Source organism: Tympanuchus pallidicinctus, unplaced genomic scaffold (genome assembly GCF_026119805.1).
Source record: "Tympanuchus pallidicinctus isolate F22 unplaced genomic scaffold, pur_lepc_1.0 scaffold13, whole genome shotgun sequence".
NCBI classification, from domain to species: Eukaryota; Metazoa; Chordata; class Aves; order Galliformes; family Phasianidae; genus Tympanuchus; species Tympanuchus pallidicinctus.
In genome coordinates this window covers 7114527-7138367 of record NW_026294648.1, presented here as the reverse complement: position 1 = coordinate 7138367, position 23841 = coordinate 7114527, and the positions used below count along the sequence as shown (strand labels likewise).

Here is a 23841-nt window from a genome sequence, read left to right as displayed (position 1 = left end):
GTGCCCAGCTCTTTTCCATAGGAAATGCTGCACAGGACCCCCTGTTACATCCCCTGCAGTTATATTTTACACATCATTACCTTCTTCCTGTCAATTCACCAAAGCTGCCAAGAACGACAACAATAATTACTAAAATCTGTAGAGTTGATGCATGCACCAAGCCTGTAATTTCTTACAGTGCAAACTCAGTCATGATTGAAAGTTGTAAGTCTTTGACCTTCAGTTCAGTGAAGGCAGACACTCCATTTAGATGACAACAAAATAAAAGCTGGCACATTATTAGTAACCTATATAAACCTTTACTTCAGTGGTTTCCAGACCTTCTTCCCAAGGATTACAATTAGTAATCTTACATACACAATAGAAGATGAATAGAAAAAAAAATTAGATTGCCAGTTGTAGAATTATTTTCACTTTCTCAACTTGTTTCTAAACAAAACATCTTTTTTAACCTGACCAGTGTCAGGGAGGAGTGTTCTGCCCCATTTACTTTTTCTGTAGTAAATCACTTTGACAGATCCATTCGATCAGCACAGAACACACAACTCCATTTCTTCGTAGAGCAGTTTTCTCCCAGTTACGGTTTTTCCTCACATCAGGACTTGCTCTAACAGCAGCTGCACTCAAGGTGCAGCACACAGCACTGCTGATCTGTACCTCATGCACTTCTGCATGCAGAGGCAGTGAAGAGATCCAAAATCAAATCCAAATCCAAAATCATTAGCTTTTTGCTAATGTCCAGAAAGCCCTGAAAAATACTGAAGACAATTTATGAGGGAAGCTTTTCCCAAGAACAGCTGATGGGAACAGAAATTTTTCCTTCTTTTTTTGCAGGTAAAGGACATACACGGTGAACTCTTTTCTTTGTGATGCACCAAGTCCCTTTGCAACACATACTCTTAAAAAACAAAACCAAAAACAAATAAATCTCTCAGAACTGTGTGTCTACTATGGCAGGTGGCTGCCAGCCCCAGAACCCTCCTGAGGGCTCTTCTCCAGAGCACTCCTTTTCCTCTCAACACCCCATTATTCTGCACGGGGATCGATTTCCAGAATGATCCAAAAACCAGAAACCAACCAACCAAAAAAAAAGAAAAACAGGCAACCAAGCCTCGGGAAAACTGCGTGCCTACGGAGCTCAGCCCGCTGCACCTCAGCCCCCAACCAACAAACCTGCGAGCGCTGCGAGGCAACAACAGGTAAGCAGACAGCTGAAAACGAAGGGGCAGGAGGAAAAAGCCTGATCTCTGTTGTTTTTACTAAAAGAAACCCCGCAGAAGTACACTTGAAGCAGGGGTCAGGAATCAGCGCAGCGCGCTGCACTCTCCTCAGCATCGCCTCGCGTCCCTGGAAAGGGCGGGAAACGAAGAGGCGCGAGAAACGCGCAGAGGAACCGCCACAGCACCGCTCCGGCACGCGGCTGCGGCAAGCAGCGCGGACAGCGCGGACAGCGCGGACAGCGCGGACAGCGCGGACACGCACACCCTCGCGCACAGTGCGCACGCGCACCCGCCTCTCTCCGCCCCTGGCCCGCGGCGCTCCGCCCCCTCTCTGCGTACTGCGCAGACGCGCGGCGAAGCCGCGTCGGGGGTGGGGTTGAGATGAGCGTGCTGCTCCCCAACATGGCGGATTTCGACACGATCTATGAGCTGGAGGAGGAGGAGGAAGAAGAAGAAGAAGACGAGGAGGAGGAGGAGTCGTCCGAGCCTGAGCCCGTGGTGCGGAGCCAGGAGCTGCCGCGGCCCCGCGACGCGCCGGATCCCGTGGTGGTGCGGGGCGCCGGGCACATCACCGTGTAAGGAGCGGGGCTGCGGGGCGGGAGCGAGGGTCGGAGCTCCGGGGGCAGCGAGGGGCAGCGCGCCTCCCTGCCGCCGAGGCGGCCCCGCGCCGCCCTTCGACGAGGGGCGGCCGTTCGGGGGGAAGGCGCCGGCCCCCGAGGGCTGCCGCGGCTCGGGGCGATCCCGCCGGTGAGCGAGCGGCCGGCGTTGAGGTCCCGCGGCGGCCCCGCGCGCGCTGCCCGCCTGCAGAGCGGAGCTGCGGTCAGCCGCTGTCCGTCGCGCGGCCTCACCGCCGCGGTCGCTGGCACGGCGGGGCCGGGGAGGCCCGGCGCTGAGCTGCGCTGCCCGGGGCCGCGGGCGGCCGCGCTGTCATTCGCCGACCCCAAACTTTCTCCCGAGTTGTGCTCGGTTTAAGCGTTTTCCTTGTTGCAGTGCATCGCGAGGCGCGGTGTTTGCTGCCCGTTTGACGTAAATGTGGAATGGCCATTTGGCTTTACTTTCTTGTTTTTTTTTATTATCCCCGCTCCAGCAAGTGAGGAATTAGCACAACAGAGTGCACTCGTACCGAATTGTTAGTGGTTACGCTCGTTTATATAACGAGAAGGGTGGTACTGAAACTTTGATATTGCAGAGATCCATCGAGCTTGTGTTGCCTTGGGTCCGTCTGGATTGCATAAAAGATCGCACGTTTCTCTCTGTTGAATAGGTGCAGTGTGATCTAGCTTTCTGCAGCAAAGGCACTGGGTGAGGAAAGCTCTCATCCTAGGAGAACTAATGTTGGAGTTGCTGTGTCCGCCATGTAAGTCTGAAGCAGTTTGCTGAGCTGGTGCCATGGTGCGCTGCACCGCAGTGTGCCTGCTGTCCTGAGCCCACACAGCACATGGCCTGTGTGAAGGAGAGATGTAGCTTATGTGAAATGACCAGAGTAGCATATGCCCGCTTTATTAGCTGTCTGTTTTTAAGTTCAGAACTGGAAAAAAAAAAAAAAACATCACATACTTTGCTTTGTTTGCTCTGAGGCTTTCAGTGTATTAGGAATGTTCATTAAGGTTCCTATGTGGCTTCAGCATCTTTTGGAGATAGGCAGGAACACCTCCAAGAGCTGTCAGCCAGTGATGTCTACATCAAAAGAAAGCAGTAACTGTAAATGGTGTGGGAATAGTGAGCTAGAATACTGCCCATGTAAGTACCTGGCCTGAATTCCTACCTGCCTTATTTTCCTTTTCTTCCACTCCTCCCAACTTCCTTCCTGAATCAACTATGCCTGTCTGATGGTACAAAACAGCTTTTCTTTTATCAGTTCCTGACAGTTCCTCAAAATCTCTCTATACTAATAAAAACAATCAGTGGATGCTATCAGTGAAATGTAAATGGGCTCTGGATGCTACAGTAAACAATCCTAACCTCTTTAATAAATGAGACAATATTTGGCTTCCAATAGATTTTTTATTGGTGTGCATCAGCTCTGAAATTTTTCCACTTTCACACAGATGCTGCATCTTTTGGAATCAGCAGGCTTCAAAAGCAGCCTGCTCTACTTATTGATGTGCCACATGTCATGCCTTAAGACTTGTGTTTGTTTTCTGAATCTGTCTGGAATGTTGCTAATAAAAACTTCTGTCCTGACAGAAGTCAGAAACTCCATTTAAGTAAAGAAAAAAGGAGAAAAAAGAAAAGCATTTATTTTTAAAACAAACCATCTATTACTTTGTTTCACATATTTTCTGTTCCTCACCTGACGATGGCTTGCTTGAATACTTACTCAGAGAAGGATATTTTCTAATTCTAGGGTCATTTTCTGGTCCAGCTTTTCATGTACAGTCCTCTCAAACATTTTCATTTTAGCAGATTGAAAATACATATTAGTTTCTTGCATAAGAGTTGTTATGACCTTGTCAGTGAGTGACTGACCCTAACAGAGTTACCCTGCAGTGTCCAGCCATACTAAAAGTAAATTCCAGGAATCTTTTTAGCAGGATCTTGCTTTTTCTACTGACTGTTTGCTAACCTTTCACCCCTGTGCATGGGAAGAGTGATTGAATAAATTGTATTTGTTTCATTTCTCACTGAAGGATCATTTAGGAAAGCAGGTAGCAGAGTTCATGCTCATCTTGTTCAACACTCACTGTAGAAGATCCTCGTTTTAGGAAAGTTAATGACCCACTTAGTTTTAAGTAAGCTTTAAAATTTTAGTGCAGAGAAATCACTACAACTTGGTGAACACCTTTTTTTTTCCTCTGGAATTCCATGTAAGGGGGTTTTCTGTTTCACTATGTAAGTTAGTGTTACTCTGATGATGTATTGAAGTATCTCATCATAAACATCCTGAATGAAAACTGAGTCAAAGCAACAACAGTAACTTCCAAAAACACGGCAGGAAACCAACCGAGGAGTTTCAGTTTTTCTGATGTACTGAGGCACGTGAGGCAGTGAAGTGGGACACTGAGCCTCTTTTTGCCCTTACCGTTCTGCTTGTGATTCCTGCTCAGGTCTGTGAACTTTCTAGTGTTGGATACAAGCTAACTTTTGTTCTTCCATGATGTTTCCTTTAGGAGTGCCTGAGGGACCTAGGATACAGGTGCTGATGAAAAGCGTATTGTCAGGGAAAGCACAGGTGCTCTCAGTTGTAAAGAAAGAAGATATTTAGTTGTCTTCTATTACTCCCATCTATACATCTTCTGTGTATTTAAAATTGCAAATGACTTCAGCCTACCACTAGTTCTCAATAAGTTCTCCAAAACGTTATCCACGAGGAGGGATGCCCCTTAGTAGTTCATCTTCATAGGCTTCATAGGAAAGGGTCATAGACTAGAAAGAAATTTCAACTCAGGGCTGTTGATGAGTGCTTTCTTTATTCAGTGACATTGAACAGAGCTGAGGTGGTGCCTCTGCAGAGGAAGCGTCTGGTGACCCAAGTTCATATGTTCCAGATAGGTTAAACTTACACTGGATTAGGTGTGGGGAAATGAGCCATGCAAAAAGGAAACTGGAGAACCTGTCACGAGAGAGCTGGCTAGCTTGCATGGCCTTGTAAGACTGATGACTACCTATAAATACAGTACTGGGTTAAGCAAGAATGAAAGACTATTGAAGTCAAAAGGAAAAAGTTCAAGAATCTGTAAATATGTCTGTTCTAGATGTAAGTGCTTTCCAAAATATTTCTGTTCCAGTTATGGGGACAGGAGAACTCATTTCTGATAATGCTTTGTAAAGAAATCTATAATGTGGTCCTACTGCAGCTAGGATCTACAGATGATGATTCAGAACTTTCAGGCTTTAATGTATAAGCTTTTATTTACTACATCTGCCTCTGGGAAATTGCATTCCCTCCACTTTACAAATGGGGAAAATGAGATGATGGGGCTTCTGCCCCAAGGAACGAGAGAGAACAGAAACTGAGGTAATCCTTGTTCTGTTCCAGTGTTGGTGTCCATTAGGCAATGCATCCTTGCTTTTACAGGTATGTCATTCAGAAAGACAATTCCAGCTAAAGTGTGTGAGTGACTTCATGTGAATTTCTAAATGTTAGACCTTGCACACTTTACACTGAGAGTGCTCAGAAATAAGTGACCACCAATTGATGTTTGAAGTAATTGAACGGACTGATACTGCAGTTTATTTTGCACAGCTATTTTTAAAGCATACTGGGTTTTACAGGATAGTGGAGGCAAAATCATGTGAGATCAATTATTGCTATGAATTAATTTATTTTGGAAGGACTAGACTATTTCTTAGTTAAAAGTTCAGGTCTTAACTTTTTTTACATGAAGTTTTTAATAAAGCTTCAACGCTTTTTTGAAAGTGCTTACACAGCTGTAGAATTCTGTGGCATTCTGCTTTAACCAGAACTTTAACCAGAATTATTACCAGAAACAACTATTTGTTGTTTCTTGAGTGTAACCCATCTAGTAAGGTTTTAATCTTTCTGAACTCCATGGTGTCGCTCCATGGTGACTCAGTGGGAGGACAGCAACCCCTGGAGATGTCTCTGTGAAACTGCTGAAGGCCACAGTGCTGCTGGCTGCACGCAGTGTTACAGCATGGCACGGTTCTGTTTGCAGCATAGCCGAAGCCTCTGGAACTCCTTCAGCCATTTGTGGGCATCAGTGTAAAACAGATGCATTTCTGTAACTGAGGCTTCCTGGTCACATTAAATCTGAGTGGACTGTTACAGCAACTAATACAAGTTCTGGTTTTCTAAATATGTTTCAACGACATTGTCAGCCTTCAGATTTAATTCAATAACTTACACTGTGTTCTTGTCATGTTCTTAACAGTTCTAAACCAAAAAGCACTCATTAGTTTTATTTTCTTGGGAAATCAGGAGTACAATGGGAATTGTAACGAGTAGATGTGAGCAGTGAGATAAAAGATGCTGCCTGTGGCTCAGGAAGTTTTTGAACTACAAACTGTTGAAGGTCTGATGAGAATTCTGGGGTAATAGTATGTAAAGTTTGCAGACTTTTTCCTTCTGCCATTCTCTGGGCATTTGCTGCTGGCGCTGTGAGAATCAGTGTTGTGATCTGGATGGGTCTTTGGCACCATTAGAGCAGTTCTAGTCTGTGATGTGGATAAATAATTCCATAGCATCACAGAATATCTCACGTTGGAAGGGACCCGTAAGGATCATTGAGTGCAACCCCTGGCTGCACACAGGACCACACAGTCTGAGAGCATTATCCAGATGCTTCTTGAACTTCAGCAGCTCAGGGCCGTGCCCACTGCCCTCGGGATGTTCTGTGCCCACCACCCTGTGGTGCAGACCCATTCCCTGACCCCTGCCTTTCCCCTGACACAGCTCCACGCCGTTCCCTTGGGCCCCACTGCTGTCACAGAGAGCAGGGCTCAGCGCTGCCCTCCGCTCCCTGTGAGAGCTGCAGCTGCCATAAGGGCTCTGCTCAGATCCCCTGGGCCCAGCAGACCCAGGGACCTCAGCTGCTCATCACACACTGTCCCCCCCAGTCCCTTCCCCATCTCTACAGCCCTGCTTTCCAGTAGCTCGTTTATGATAAGTTAATTACATTGCTTGGTTGCTAAAGGTTTGTGATTGTTTCATGTAGTTTTTCAATAAAAGAGTCAGTGTTCCTCAAAACAGGCTCACCTGGGTTTTGTAAGGCTGTTAGTCTTTTCTGGTTTTTTGTTTGTTAGTTTTTAAGACTGAAAAGACCAACTTGGAAAATTTCATCATAAAAAAGAGAAGTTACAGAATGTGGAGACTGGCCTGCAGGTTACATTGTCAGAAAATGAAAATGTGTTTATATCAGCTACCTCTTCGTTTGCTTAAAATCATATTGTGTTTACTTTGTGTATATATAGCAGTGATTTATCATCATGGCTTTCCAGTTGACTCAGATATGCTGTAGCCAATGCTGTGCTGCTGTCCAGTTCACTCACATTCACTTGTAGAGGATTTCCAATGAAAATCTGTTGAAGGAAACACAAACAAGTGGCAATTGGTCCTAGTGCTTAGGATAGCTGAAGAGACAAAGGTTGAGAGACAGCTCGGTGAAGGTCTAATCTTTGGTGGTTTTGTAATATTTACACAAATAGTGTGCTAACATGCTGGTTTTTACAGGTGCCAAGGCTCTGACTTAAGTTAGCAACCGAAGAACTTGACGCCAGCATTGCTGACAGACATCTTGATTAGCTGACTGGATTTCTGAGAGCAGCGCAGATTTTAATGCTCCTCTCATCCTTCAAGTTTATTTTTCACTTGTCTGTACTGCTAAGCAAGTGCCAACGCTGGGTTTGGGAAGCTGAGTTATCTGTGGGTGCACGTGGGCTGCGTGCTGTGCAGTGGAGGACACTTACTCTTGGGCAGTGTCTGTTCGTTTGGGTGGCCAGCGAAGAACGTTTCGGTGTTGGTTCAGAGGAATGCTCTCTGCCCAGAAGGGTTTGTTTCTAGGGTAAATATTACAATACCAAATACACGTGCTCATCTTTCTGGCTGTGATTCTTTTGTTTTCTGTATGTTTCAACACAAATATTCAGGAAATGGTTTATCAGGGCTGGCAGAACTTGGTGTGCAGTGTATTTAACTTTACAAGCTTTACAGGAAGCCTTCTTTGAATAGACACTGGAGCTGAGGGACCAGTTGCTGTTGTTTTATTACTGAATTCCAAAGGTTAGAAGTCAGATGAGATGGAGAGGACAGAAGATCATAACATTTTATTTCACAGAAATTCGTGGGCTTAACATTAAGGTTTTGTTAATTTCTTGCCTACATGTATGCTTTAAATACAACAAAGTCAGCTGTGCTTTCAGCATCCTACTGGCCTACACAAGTAGCTCCTTGACATGGGCAGTTGGTTCAGTAGATTTGGAGCTCGGAGCAACATGGGTTTTCAAGCAGAGCATCTAAATTCCAGGAAACACGTTGCTGCCTGTAGGCTCTGCTGGTTGTGCTGAAGATTTGCTGCTGGCAAAGTAAAAAGGCTTCACTGACAGGAGCCACCAGGCACCGTGTTAGCTAAGACAGTTTTCAAGCTGTGGTTGCTTGAAAGCACTCCATATGTGGGCCCTTACATGTTTGCATGAGGTAGTTTAACTCAGATCAAAGCAGTTTTTAAGAATTGTATGGTTATAAATTTTCCAAAGCAATGAATGGTTTCCTTATAAGTAGCTTTATTTGTTGCATGTGAATAAAGTGCATGAGTAAGAAAAACAGCAATGGAAAGATTAGCTAATACTTGCAGGCTCTTGTTTTTTTCTTTAAGAAAGAAAAAATTGAAATTACTGCTATCCAATTGTAAAATATTTTTTTTTGCTTTTAGTGGCTTGAAGGTATCGAAGTAAAGCAACAAGCTATATTTCTCTTTTTGTCTTATGAATAATACAGAAGAGCTTATATAAAAATGGTTTGAAAGCTTATAAAACAATGTACATGTAAAGGCAAAAGAAATAGTTTTCCTTTTTTATAAAAAAAGCATCTATTGCATTTTTTATTAAGGGAAACAAAATAAGTTAGGTGGAATATATTTTGTTTGTCTCTTTTGTTTTCAAGGTTTGGCTTGAGCAACAAGTTTGATACAGAATTTCCCTCTGTTCTGACAGGGAAGGTAAGTGTGAGATTAAACTGTTCTTTTAAATGGAAAGCTCCAGTGCCTCCAGTGGTTTTTGTGTTACAAATATATGCCTATGAATCCAACACAACTGGTTGCAGGCCAGCACTGCGCTGAAGGCTGCTAAATTAACTCTGTCCTTCATGAAGTAGCTGGTCAAAGACCAGTCCCTACAGCAAAGATAGTTTGCAATGACTGTAGTCTTTATTGTCATTCTAAGCACACCATGATACTGTTCTCACGTAGGCAATCTGTGTAAAAGCAAGACTTGCACTCCCTTGCTTCAGAGGTGCCTGCAGTTTGTGCTACATCCTGTGCAAATTAAACTATTTCAGGCACTAGACCTCATTTTTCAATATGTCTGTCAAGCGTTGAGTTTATTTTTAGGCAGATCTCTAGAAGAGAATTTATTTATCTGCAGCTTAAAGGAATTAAACATGGTCTCAAGTCTGCGAGTGAAGTAGGTTTTCTTAGAACTTCTCCTGAAATTCAGTAATTGTGTCATTCTGAAAATTTGTTGGGAAAGTCTCATCGTTTCTCTGAGTCTTGTTGTGTTGCTAAATGCAATTTAATAAGTATTCGTTTATATTTATTTATTATTGAAAACTTGTAGCAAAGTTCTTGACTTTTAAATTCTTTTCATAATTCTGGTTTGGTTTGGTTTGTTTGTTTTGTTGTGTCTTAGGCTTTTTTCCCCAATTCTTTTCATTCAGCTGTTTTAGTACTCAGTGCTTTTCTCGTCCTTCATTTTGTCATCCCCTTGCGTATCTCTTCCAGAGTTTGTGAGACAAAGGTACTTGGCTCTTGCTGCTTTCTCTAAGGACATCCCACCTGGCTGCAGCCTCCCAGTCTCCCCAGCCTCCTGCAGTCCTGTTTTTGCCATGTGCCGAATGCAGCTGAGGCCTGTGGAGGTTCCTCCCTCTGGAGGCATCCTGGTTCTGCCAAACCCATCTGGGATTTTCTCCTCCGAGCATAACGAACAAAGTGCTTGTGGTGAATCTGTCCAGCATTTTTGACAGCAGTCCACTTGTTGGCTGGTCAAGCTGCTAATTTGGTTGTTAAAAGACAACCTGTAAAGTCTGGCCTTGTTTCAGGATCTCACTGGCAAAAAAGGAAGGCTCATTGACTTAGCAGTGCCTGATGCGCAGGCTGGCAGTAACACAACTTGCATCTCACTGCTTTGCATGTCTGAAGTTTATTTTCTGTAAAGCTCTTTCAGATCACTAAAAGCCATGGAATGCTTTTCTGTTCTTTTAATTAAGTGGTCGTTTTCTGTAAGAAAATATATTTAAAAAAAAAAAAAACACTACCCCACCCCAAAACATATTCATTTTAATACGAACCTTAATGCCTGTCACATTTCCCACTTGCTTGACTTCCTGTTAAATAAAGAGTGAGAAATTGATGTTATTACAGGATCTGAGTTTACAGGAGCAAAAGTTTAATTTAAACTTTGGTTTACTGCTTGGATTTAATTTAGCAAAGAGTGAAAAGAAAGAATGTTCTTTTACCTGACACGTGAGTGTCGACTTGGTGCCTACAGGAGCACTGCTTATGTTGGGAATTTTGAAAATCCAGTTACTTTTTTTTTTCCATGTGTGGATTGATGGGTTTTGAGGAAAATGACTTTGAAAATAAATCCGACTTTCACCAATCAGATGAGATAGTAAACAAATCCTTCTTAATGCTTGCCACACATGCTTGTGAAAGGTGGTAAAAGCCACAGCTGTGGCTTGTTGAGTTTTTAATGCTTTCATAAAGTGCCAGAAATGAATAATCTGCTGCTTCCTCTGGTTGTGGCAGTCCATCACCTTTACCGCTGCTGAAAATGAAAACTCAGATTTTTCTAGTAAGTGTTCTTCAAATACCCTGATTAATAATTCTCATCAGGCTTTGTGGTCTGCTGATGTACCACATGAAGATCTTTCTTCTTCTTCTTTCCTTTTTATGAAATCCATTTAGGAATAGTGTGGTGGCTGTTTATATTCACCGTTTTCTATAAAAAATGTTTACTGTAAGACTGCATTAAAGCCATCACTGGATGGTTGTCATACTTGGAGAGTGTCCATGTAATATTAAGCTTAATGACTTTGTTGACCACTGTGAATTGATGCTAATAATATAATTCCTTTGCTAGTGGAATCTAAAAGATGAAACCGTTACATGGGGTTGATAGACTTCTCCATTATGCTGTTTTTCTTCTAAGAAATTCAGGATGAGGATTTAGGCTTTTAAACGAAGGATGAAATCACTAACTTTTTAGATTAATGCTCTGGGTAGTCCTTGGGAATTTATAAAGTTTCCTGACCCTCAGCTTGGTTTTCATCTGCATAATGGCTATAGTGAACCTTGCACTAATTTTATTCTTTATTATCTTTTTTAATATGAAATATCCTTCTTTATCCATCTTCTCTTCTTCTTCCTCCTCATTTCTGCAGATTCTCAAGAAGTTGTAAATTAGCTTAGAGCTAAGATGCATGTGAGAACATCTTAAACATTTAACTAGTTGCAAATGTTTGAGGATATAGCATAGGCAATAAAACAATATGGAAAATATCAGGTCAGATATTGGCTCTAGTTAATTCCATTCGATTGACTTGCCCTTTATCTTGCAGGATAAGAAGCAACTATCAGCTGGTGTATAAATACAGAGCTTAGCTTTCGGGAGTGTTTGCAACAAAACTGTAAGAAAAGATTTGATTTACAAAATAAAGGGGCAGTAATTAGCTTGTAGTAATTGGTTTTAATTTAAATTCTGGCTAAATTCAAATTCTGCATGCTATGGTTTTATAGGATTGTTCTTTTAAAACAGACATTTAAAATGGGCTTTAAGGCAGCTCTGTTGGTAGCTATTCTGAAATGAAGTAGAACTTCTGGTGCTAAAAGTTTAAGTGATTCCTTTGCTGCAAAGAATTTTAAACCTGGCTTATAAAAACAGTACTTCCATGAGGAATTGTTCAATAGCAAGCAGTGCTCCAGGTGACAAGATAGTGATGGGGCCAGTGGGCCTTAAGGAAAAAAAGTGGAGTTTCCTGCCCTGGACCTCAAACAATCAGGATCTCATACAGAGATTACTGTGCAGTGCAGGGAAATGTAAGCCATAAAATGGGCTGTTGCTATTGTGATCCCATTGCAGTGTGTGATTGATAGGGTTTGTGATCATGATTGAAGGAGAAAGATCGGGCCTGCTGGGCTCTTGCTCTCTTCCTGTGTTTGCAGATTCTCTTACATCCTGTTGTAAAATATTATAACACTCCCTCCTTCCCTTTTATGTCCCTTTTTCCCCCCTTGGAGATCTAAAAGGAGCCAGTATCTCTTTACAAGGTGCACTGCACAGCCAGGAGCTATGTGTTTATCTCATTCTTTTTGAGACTCAGAAATTCTACAAGCAACATTCCAAAACTGCTCAAAACTGTTAGTGAGCTTTCTTTGCTCAGGAGGTGCTCTGAATTGTTCTAAATACTTAGGCATTTTCTATTAACTTTTCAGTATCTTTATCTGCATAAAAGACAGAATTTAAAATTATGTCCAAAAATCAGCAGCATTCTTTTGTAACTGTTTTTTTCTAAAATCATTTTCTTACTAAATAAGAGCAATGTCATTTTATTTGTCATTCTTTGTCACTGTAGCAAGACTGAGCTGTAAACCAAAAGGAACAAACTGGTTTTGCTTCTTTTTATCACACAATGAGGCTTATCTTGGTCCCTGATTAGTTTAGCTTCAAATGAAGATGCCACTGACTGACAGAAGTATTTTTTGTGATGAGGTGTCTGCAATGGAGAAATGCATCCAGCACTTTGAGTTGGCTGAAGAAGTCTTCAGTAGTTTCATCTTGTGCTGCAGTGAAGAGATACACCTTTATAGAAGTAGTTGGTGTGTTAGCAGCTAGTAGCTGTGCTAATCTGAAAATAGCCCAGGTAGAAATCTGTGTTTCTTGGCACCCAGATTACCATGTGCAGTGCTGTGCTCATGACATCATATATGTTCTTCTAATGCAGCATCGTGCTGTTTGACGATGGGACCAGTGGTCGAAGAATCTAGTTGACTTCTTTTGTGTTGGAAGATATCAATTACGGTTATAAAGTTTGTTCATGATATACAGAGAACTCTAGGCTGCAGATGCAGTGTCTACAGTAGTGCACAGCTGTGTCTGGGGGTGAGATGTGCTGTTGTCAAGGTCCAGTGAACTTTGTGAGTGATACAAAAGGAACCATTCTCTTTCCTTAGTGGACTTCGTATCACGAGTACTAATGGAGTCAAGAAAAAATAGATTATTACCTTTCAAATAAATAGATAGGCTGATACATGTATGAATTTCAGAAGACTTACTGAAGATGGTCCCGTTTTTGTACATATGAATGCTAAGAACATATTTGATGTGAACTTCCTTGAGCATTGTGAGCTGTGGTTTGTTCGTGCATGTGAGTTCGATTCGCTCTGAATCACGTCTGATTGCAGAAGCTGAACTCCTGTACTCCTGTTACACAATCAGTCCTGTCACTCTTCACTACCAATCTTGCTCCCGTAGTGGACATGAAGTGGTCTTACTCACATGCATCAAATATTTGGGGTTTCCTTAATATAAGAGCTGCCACTGGCAGAGATTTGCAAAGCCGTCCGGTTTGAATGCTTGAGAGCACAGGCTAATTTTCCACATCACAATGTAATTTTTTTCTCTTCTTCATTAAAAACATCCCAATGCTGTTTCTTTTTTATTTTTTTTTATTCTTTTTTTAACTGGGATATTTATTGTAAAACATACTTAAATGTAGATGTGCCATTTAGTCGAAAAAAAAAAAAAGCTTTTGGACTTGCTTCATTTGTACGTGTAGAAAGAAGTACAAGATTGACTTTTCTGTACTGAGGAAACAAAGGTAGTCTGTATAATTGCAGAATAAGTGGTTGCTGTGTAGCTATTCATTCCTGCTATAAAATGCTCACACTGTTAACTGATGTTCACTGCAGGTCTGGCTAGCATACAGACCCAGATGACCTCTGACTGTACTGTGTGGTGATCTGAATGGCCAGGAAACAGATGCTCTGTGTGTTTACTCCCTTTCCTGCAGTGCTTTAATCTAGTTAGCTCTTGTGATAGGCGGAGGTGGCAGAACCAGGTTGATGCTGCTTCCTGGCTGCTGGGTTCACCTCTTCAGAGCAAGGAGGCACTGCCAATTAACACCTTTGTTCCCTCTTTGTTTGTGGAATCAAATGAACAGTCAGGCTTGATGGTTGGAAGGCTTATGTAGGAGTTCAATTACTTGGTATCCAGACCAGCTCTAGGCAGGGGCTTCTTCAACATGGCAAGTAGGAAGGAAAGGTTTTTTATTATTATTATGTTAAAGTTGTTATCCCTGGCTGTTCAGGTCTGTTGAAGTTGGATCTCACTGTTCTGCTTTGTGTGTCCAACCCTGGGCTTTGTTACGGTTAAGAGTGCCATCCTGGAGTCAAGTTAGCTGTAAGACAGTGCATGGATCCCCACTCGTTATTTAGGTACTGTAGGGAGATGGTGGGTTTGGAGCTTGTGAGTAGGCAATAATACTTTAAGAAGTAGTGGGCTGAAATGTGAAATGTGTTTCAGCAGGTAGGCTTTACTAAAAATCAAGTACAAGGTGCATTTCTTAACCTTGGATGTAATCCAGTTGCTGCCTTTCTGGGCTTCCCAGCTTTGGAAGAAGCCACAGGTAAAGTTGCAGCCCCATGACTGTGTGGGCTGTGTCAGGAATTGGTCTGTGGACAGCAGCCCACCCTCACCCAGGCACAGTGTAGACTTGGTATGAAAGTAAACTGGACATATCATCCTTCTTTAATGTGACACACAATAGTGTTTTTACTAGGAAGTAACAACCTATTACTCCTTATTCACTTGGAAACAAGATAGCCATCATTCTTTTTTTAATTTCATTTTATTCCTTCTTTTTCTTTTTTTTTTTTTTTTTTCCTTCTTTTATTCCTTTTTTTGTGGTCAGTGTAGCCAGGATGTTGCACTGCTGCGTTCCACTTCTTAGCCTTGTTAGGGACCACTGTGTTATCAAGCCTATTGCTCTATGGTATAATAAATATGGATGAGGCTGTTCATCTAAGCTGCACTGGGCTTTTTAACGCAAATTTTTGCAAAGCTCACACCATAAATGAATTTGTTACAGGAAAATTACTTTTCATGCTCCCTGTGTGACCGGTGTTTTGGAACATGGGGTCATGTTGCATAATGAAATATGTTGCATTTACATTTTAATCTATAAAGGCAATTCTTGAGAAAATACGTCTGTAATGGCATTCCACTGAAGTTCAGCACTTCTGTTACAGGTTGCCCCAGAAGAATTCAAGACCAGCATCAGTCGTGTGAATACCTGTTTAAGAAAGAATCTTCCTGTCAATGTAAAATGGCTGATTTGTGGCTGTCTGTGCTGCTGCTGCACACTGGGCTGTAGCCTGTGGCCTGTAGTGTGTCTTAACAAAAGAGTAAGTACAGTTTTTGTTTGTCTTATTTTCTTGATTTTGCAATTTCTGGTAGCATTAAGTAATGTTGAATAGCATCATCTCCATTCCAAAGCCCTTTTCTTTATCTCACATTCAAAAGCTAATTCAATTTTCCACTCTTTGGAGAATAGAGGAAAACATTTCTTAATGAGGCAAATGATACCAAATTGCCAATTGAATTGATAGTCAAGGGTGTAGCTAATCTTATCTCAGTTCAAAGAAGAAAGTGTTATACAGGAGAACCTACATTTCCAGGATATTTAACGGTGTAAAAACTGAATTAGTGAGCGCAGACTGAGATGCTGATCCTCAAAAGTTGCCTGAACTAGAGTATTTTTCTTCCCTCCTCTCACACAATTTTTTGCAAGCAGACAATTTGTATTATTATTATCTCTAATAGATACCATAATGTTTCTGAACTGTTATTTATTTGGCATGCTTTACTGTGTTACTTCTATGAAGAGCAGTCAGAAGAATACACTTGATACGTAGAGATGGAATATTTGCAGTTTTAAAAACATATTTAATATCCCTGTGCTATTTTCTCAAATGTATAAAGTGCGTACGTGAATGTGTGCGTGTGATTTGGTCACTCTGAGAACCAAAAGTATACGGTTGTTCTTGGTCTCTTGTGGAGGACTGAGCCAGCTGTGTGAGCACACAGCAGCCCTTTGCTCGCTTAGTCTCCAACAGGACTGGACAGAATTTGAAGAGCAAAAGCAAGAAAAACCTCAGGTCACAATAAAAGTTAATAAATGAACGGAAAAAAAAGAGGAGAAAAACCCAAGAGGTGCAAAGACAAATCACTCCCTACCTCCCATCAACTGGGCCATGACAGCCCCAGTTTTGTTGTGAGCATGGTGTCATGTAGCCCTCTGGTCAAACTGGGGCAGCTCTCCCAACCTCTTGCCCATACCTGTGGGAGGTAAAGTTAGAAACAGAGATCCATGATGCTGTGCAAGCACTGTTCAGCCAGAGCTGCAACACTGGTATGCTACCAACACTGAGTCATTAGGTCTAGAGTGCAGCACTCTGCAGGCTGCAGTGACGAATTTAACTCTGTCCTAGCCAGTCCATGTATGTTCACTTAGGAAAAAAAAAAGAAAAAAAAAAGATAAGATCCAGAAGCTGGAATCTGAAATTTAAACAGTGCAAGAAACAACGTGGACTTCTTAATTCTGAGGATAGCTTCATCACTGGAATAATTTGCAAAGAGTTAGTGGATTCTCCATCATTAAGTGTTTGACTCAGGATTCCATATCTTTGCTTTTTTTTTTCTTTAATGAGGTAATGTAGCTCATCAACCATTATTAAGTTTGTGAACAAAATACCTGCGTGGAACATCGCGCAGGAAGTGGAGTAGGTTGTCACAGTGCTCCTTCTGGGACCACAGGGGAAAAATAGTTGAAACTTCAAAAATACTTCCTTCTCCCACAGTCAGTAAAATTCTTACTTCCTGAAGTGGGTTGCTTTCTTCAAAATAAGATCCCTTTATAGGTGTAAGGACGCAGATGTATCTCCTATCCAGGGTTTCACCTCCATTATTTAATGGTTGCCATGATCTTATGGAGTATTCTAAGTATTGTGGAAGCTCTTTGTAGCTGTAAACCATTGTAAACCATTTATTATATCAGAATGAAGACTGTAACTGAATCATATTTTAAGGGCCCTTGTAGAAAAAGTAGAATGTGTCCAGTTCTGAGCGTTGTGGTTTCTTGTTTGTTTGTTTGTTTTCTGATGCTGAGGAACAGAAGTCCTATCACTTCAACTTCCATTTACAATTGTTCAATTGCTTGGTTGTACTTCTATAAAACTGATTTATTTAAGTGATTCTTAGTCCAGGAATGCAATAATGAGGTTCTTCTGGATGAAGCTGGCTACTGAACCATTCATAATACAGTTTTGACTTAATTTTTTTAGACTAGAAGATCAATTCAGAAGTTATTAGAATGGGAAAATAACAGACTATATCATAAGGTAAGAAAAGTTGGAGTGCTTGTTTTCTTCACTTTTATGTTTTTTTGCATAATTGGCATGTAGGAATTTTACTGTCTCGTTATAATTCTGTACTTTGTAGAAGTTAAATTTCACTGTCTGAAGTGTTGCAGATCCAAGTGGTTTGATTGCTTATGCTTGTTACATTAGTTATCAAAATAATGTAGTAGTATGTGTTAATCCCCTGATAATTACTTTCTTAGCTTGGTTTGCACTGGAAGCTGAGTAAAAGGAAATGCGAAACTAGCAATATGATGGAATATGTAAGTATTACTCCTGTTATTTGTTTGGTATTCCACACCCTTTATTTTATAGTGAAATCTGTTAACTTACCAGACTTTAACCAATCTGAATAAGCTCTCGTAAAAAACAGCAGTTGTTTGATATACACCTGTGAAGGCCAGTTTTAAAGAGTGGCTATGTATATATTAACATTGAGAAATTGTCACTGCTGAACTTGTTTTCCATTCATAACAATTCTGTGTTTGCACTACAGGTACGCTTTGATCAGTGACTGATAGCAAGGAAGGCCCACTGGGTTTCCGTGCCCTAGTGTGATTCTCCCAGCAGCCCATAGTTCTTTAGCTCTTGTCCTTTTGCTATTTATAGTTATTTTTGGGTCAGCATTTTGGTACAGAAATATTGCATTTTTTTATAGTAGTGTTTTGTTTGCTTTTTTTTTTTTTTTTAATGAGACCATGGATTTTTATTTATTTATTTTAATCCTGGCTCCTGATCTCATAAAAGATTTAACCAAGGTAGTCCTTTAGGAAAGTGGAATTTCAAACATTCCTGTTATCCTACTATTCTCTCATCCACTTTCATGTATAACAATGAAGACTGCTTAGGCTCAAAGAGAGAATCACCCCCAAAATGTCAAGTGTTGATAAGTTGTGTATTTCAAAATAACCTGAATCTTCTTTGTTCTCTGAATAAAGTTTCCCTATAAAATAATCTTGGACAAGTTTAATCCTACAAACAGCTAGTGTTGCATGGAAAGTTATGCTGAAGATTTGAAGTTGTTGATTACTGTGTTCTGTTCTTGTCTTTTCCCTTCTTCAACAGGTAATATTAATAGAGTTCTTACCAAAATATCCCATATTTCGACCTGACTGAGGAACTGCATTTGGTCTTTCATGTTACCTGTCATTTTCTACCCTTAGTGCCTTGTAGATGATTTTGGAAAGAAGATGGTCTACTTTGCTGTGATTTAAAAGATGTTCTTCAGTAGAGTATCTTCCTTGCGATGTTATTTTTTGTTTGACAACAATTTGCACATTTTTTTAAATGTTAAATGAGGCTTCTGTGTTGCACTCTGAATTTTTAACATTAACAAAAACTGATATCGTTGCCACTAGGAATCTGACATCAGTGCTGCTTAAACTCGTTCTGAGCATGCTGCCTTATTAATTTCTACATTTAGCATATATCCTCAAACATGCACCCTGATGCTGTGTCATACTGTATTTCATTCTAAACGTTGCATTCCTATAAGTCCTCAGTAGAAATGTCCAGGTAAGCGTCTAGTAGTAAAGATTTTAGTGTCACTTGCTTGCATAGGACTTGCAATTAACAGCACTGGTTTTGTCCTGCACTTTGCAAAATCATCATTTACATTAGGGGGTTAATTCTTTTACCCACTATAGATTTGTAAATATTGACTCTTTGCATAATGTAAAGTGTGGTATGCCAAGGTTTACAGAATGTAAGATAGCTCTTGTTCTATTACCAACAGTTTGACATAGTTTTATTCATTACATTTGTTACCATCCCTCTGATTGTATGGACGCATTCACGTACTGTTTTTATGGTAAAGCCATAATGAGTTTGTACATACTGTCAGATGTGTAGGGCTCAGTTGCACTTTTGTTTAGTAAATGGATGAAAAATGTGTAGCATTTTGTTTGTTTGTTTGTCTTTTAACTACTTCAGGTGTTATTTGTGGCACCTGAAATGGGAACCTTATATACTGCTCATCTTTTGAAAAAACTACATTTATGGGGAAATGGCAGCTGCTATTAGCAAAACATCCCAAAGCCCACTTTTTACGTTTAGAATATCTGGAAGTCAGTTTCTGTGGGTCGTTCTGTTTTGTTTTCAGAGTAGGAAAAAGAGAGTCGTTACTAAGGAGAAGAATTGGCAACAGCCAAATGAAAGTTGAAGTAACTGAATATTTTTATAGCACAAAAGTACTTCAGCATTTTAACAGTTAAATGATATGGCAGCCCTTTCTAGCAGAAATAAATTTTGCTTAAATCAGAGCAGTATTTCGGAATGTGCTGATGGGAGGAATAGATCAGCTGAATGGGCTCACATGTATATTTTGGCATTCAGGAACAGTCTGAAGAGCCACAAATACCTTGTGGAATTCAGAAGCATATTTGGACTCCTCCCCGTTTGCCTGATGTCAGGAAGGGAAGTGACTATAGAAAAACTTACTGTAATGGCTGGCTTAAGCAAGACCATTTGTTCATAGCAAATGAAAGAAAGAAGCAAATGACAATGCATTGTTTGCCCCTTCCCCCCTCCTCCCCCCCCTTCCTAACTAGAAATAAGAGGAAAAAAATACCAGATAACTGATTATCTGTAAGTTGTGATGAATATAATCATAAATGTCTGCAGGCATTTCTTTTCAGCAGCTTAACTCCTTGCAGCATCACAGGTTGCTTTCTAGTTTCAGACTGACTTAGAACTTCCTCTGAATGTATTTGCATCTCTTCAGTGTGCAATATTGTGTTAAAATACAGTATTAGTAAAGTCATTACATTCTAGTAGCTGTAACAGGCCAGATACCCAGTACCCAGTGTTTACAGAAGGCCAGTTTTATGTAAGTTGTTACTTGGAATCAAATTTCTTGCTCTTCTAATTGTACAGCTGAGTGTCCCATTCCAGTGCTTCCTGACCTCAGGCTGATGCTTCAGGCTCTGAAATCTGTATGGTTAGTGCAGAGATTTTGTTGGACCAGTAGATTGGTAATGAATAACTGATCAATTGAATTTGTAATTTAATTTAATGAATGAACTGCAGTGTTGTGTGAGTTTAACTTGAGCTATACCTTGCAATTCAGATTTCTGTCATAGAACCATGCGAAGTATTCTCTCCATTTTATTTTATTTTATTTTTTAGGATGAGTGTTAACTGGAAGCAGAGAAAATACTTAATGGCAGAAAGAAACAGTGAAAAGCAAAATTGACATAGCACAGACAATCTCCCTTAGAAATAAGCGCATGTGATATAAGTGAAGGGAGCTTAGCAGGAGAGAACAATAGAAGTTTATTACAGTTGTGCCAGAACTTTGTTAGCTATTCTCTCTGTAAGAAACTCAAGAAATCTCAGCAGATTCTTAATTTTTGCTTTTATGTGACCATATTTTCAAAGTGTTTTTTTTTCTAACCAAGAGAAGAAAGAGGCAAGCGAGAGTTTCAGTAACTGCCAGTGCTGAGTGCTGAGCAGCCCTCCTCTCACTGTGAGCAGCAGTCCTGTGCTGAGTCTGTGCTGATACCATGGGTGGAGTTGAGAGTTTTTTGACTGATGTGTCTTGTTTCAGCGAAATGCTGTGCCAAGCACAGGGAGCACCCTGAGTTTCCCACTGAAGCACAGAGTATTTATTTTCAAAGTTTACATTTCAAGTACATAAATTCTACACGCTTTTACTTTGTCCTAAATTATTAATTGTATTCAAACCATGAAATGGTTTTTTCCTCTTATGTTTTAATAGGCACTTAAAAACATGGCCATAAAGCAACTAATGGAGTATGAGAGCTGAAACAGAAGTTTACAGCAAGCTCCATGTTTTAATAGGAAGGTAAATTTGCATTAAAATACAAAAAAAGCATGCAGTATTACATTTGCATCTGAAAGACAGGTTTAATAGCTCATTTAAACATGAAAGCAACTGTAAATGCTGCTGTGAACTTGTCTGTCTACAGGTTCTCTTTTGCCTAGGCTATTCTTTGCTTTAATATAAAAACATCCGACAGATAGTTTATATCTCATAAGATGGAGAACTCATTTTCGACAGTAAAAAATGAGCACGAAATGGTAAGCCTGTTTATAGAGGATACTTGTTAATTGGAGGAAGCACGTGTAGTAATGTAACAGATTGATGTGAGCAAAGTGTAATAGAAAGGGTGAAGACAGTGCCTTGACTGGTTTCAACAAAATGAAAACGTGTAGCAAGAAAGGAGAAAAGGGAACTAGTAGAAATATGTAGTGAGAGTTTGCAGCAATTTTTATAAAGCTCTTACAGGAATATCATCTGTCTAATCAGTGTTCAGTTTCTCAAATAAACATGTTGACGCTTTCCTTTTTAACTTGTATGTATGAAATGCCTGTTTGTTTGTTTTTCTAATTAGAAAGTTTTTGTATGTGAGGAGCATTAAAGATGATGAGCTCTTACCTCCAATTCCCCACATGCTTTTTGTGAAGTTCTTTTACCATCAGAGGAGGAAAGATGTATTTTAGAACGTGCACAGGCAAGTCTGAGAAGTGTGGACAGTTGTAGATGAGTAACTTGAAAACCAGAGAACTTTTTTGCTAAAATCTAGAGTGGTGTTGACTGGGGAAAAAAATTCCCTGTACTTTTCTTGATAGATACAAAAAACCACTGTATGCAAAACTGTAAATATACACATATTAGTGTCCCACTATCACAGTTTACTATGTTTACTTGTCAACATACTACCATCAGAGCAATAAAAATGTCAAGCTATTAAAATTCACTGTAAATAAGTTGTTACTTCAGTAAGTCATGTTGTGTGATTCCTCTGCCATTTTCTTCTGCTCTTGCTGTTCTTATGATGCTGTAATGTTACTTGTATGGCTTACAGAAAGTGGTTTTGTTTAAGGTGTATGAAACTTTTTAAATCGTCTTCTTAACATTTTTATTCCGTTTACAAGTGAGCAGACACTTTTTTAATAGGACCTCACACTTTGAAACTTTTTTTCTTTTTTCTTTTTAAAATAAAATTCTGAGCTCTGTTTCTACATTTGACTGCATAGGCTGTTTAAAGAAGTTGGAAGTCAGACATGCGTAATCACTATGAGACATTTTTCTTTAATTAAATTTAAAGATGAAAACCTCTGAACAGTGCCGTGTGTTTCTGGAAACAAAGTGGTTGTGTCTCCCTGCAGCACTGTGTGAGCGCAATGGCAGTCAGTGGTTTCCTTTATGTGAGACATTTCTAACACAGAGCAGTGGGACGCCCAGCATGGTTTGGCTGGTTGAAAGGACAACTCTTGGAAAACTTAGCAAGGCTTTCCCAAAAACAAAGTTCTAGAATGAACATCACATTTAGTCTTCCATGTAACCCATCTCAGCTGGTGCGCAGACCCTCTTTAACCAGGAGTTTTTGTGGAATTTTGCTGCAGCATTACTTTTCATCACAGATGCTCTGTCATTACTGGAGTGCAGTGATGCAGAGTTCTGAGAGTGGAGAAGAGCAGAGGTTTTCCCATTTTATTGCAGTAGCACTGCAGAGGGAGCCTAACCTGAGCATGGATAATGTGTTCGTGAAATAAATCATTGGCTCGTGTAGTGCACTGTGACCAGAGGACAATGCAGCCTTTTGTGTGTGTTAGCAGGGAAACTTTGTAGCTGTGAAAGCAAGGCTTAAAATTAAAGCCTTCAGTTCATCCCTGGGGGGCAAACATCACATTCCCAAAATAGGCACGTGCAGTATTTTTTGTTGAAAACTGATGTCCTCAGTTGTTTTGGACAAGCACCTGGGTTGACGTGCTGTTTAGGCATGCAACTGCTGCTGATTATTATTTGAGAAACGTAGAGAATGTTCCTTTGTTATTATGCCACATATAGGAACGTTTGGCTGAGCTGCTATTAATCCATGAAGGGTCATGAGATGTGATTGCCTAGGCTACTGCAAAGGTCCATTTTAAGAACATTTGGGATTTTGCCCCTTATTCTACTCTTGGACTTTTCAGTAATGAAGCTTGCCAAAACATATGTGCCAACATATTGATAATTTTATACATCTTTTGTATCAGCATTGCTGTAAGTATTGTATCATATGCAGTTGAAGTGTTCCAGCTGAGGTTTTTTTTTTTAGTTTTTATAGATTTAAATTTTATAGATTTAAATCTTCATTTGCTAGACTAAATATTATCCTTCTCTCACAAGCAAATTTTTCTCTTTCGGATCACCCTGTTTGCTTTATGTTTGCTCGTACTGCGTTTGAATTAATTTTCCTTTAATACGGGTAAGTAGAAACAAGCTGGGATTGGTGATAAGGGCAGCTCATCTCTAGCATTACGCCAGGTACAACGACGCAGATGGTTCCCTCTTCGTTAGAATAACGCGACTCATTAAAGGATCCCATTTGTCTCCGTAATGGCCGTATTGTATTCCTGCTTCGTAGCCAATCCGCGTACAAATCCGCTCCTTTCTCTTTAGTCGCTTCCACCTCTCCATGGCAAAGAACGCTTCTCAGGCAGCTTCCCGCCTTCCTCAGCGCAGAGCGGGGCGAGCTCCGTTCCGGCCGCCGTTCCGTAGCGCTGCAGCGGGCGCTTTGCTC

The 23841-nt window shown here is 40.6% G+C and overlaps 1 protein-coding gene across 1 annotated transcript; it reads left to right on the top strand.

The window, feature by feature from the left end:
- Window positions 1-1554: 1554 nt before the first annotated feature.
- On the top strand, window positions 1555-19202 carry CHIC1 (cysteine rich hydrophobic domain 1). The gene is made up of 6 exons (XM_052672765.1): window positions 1555-1795; window positions 8782-8836; window positions 15143-15298; window positions 17237-17293; window positions 17515-17574; window positions 18377-19202. The coding sequence occupies exons 1-6, from the start codon at window positions 1602-1604 to the stop codon at window positions 18425-18427; spliced, it is 573 nt and encodes a 190-aa protein (XP_052528725.1). The 5' UTR covers window positions 1555-1601; the 3' UTR covers window positions 18428-19202.
- The last annotated feature ends 4639 nt before the right edge of the window (window positions 19203-23841 follow it).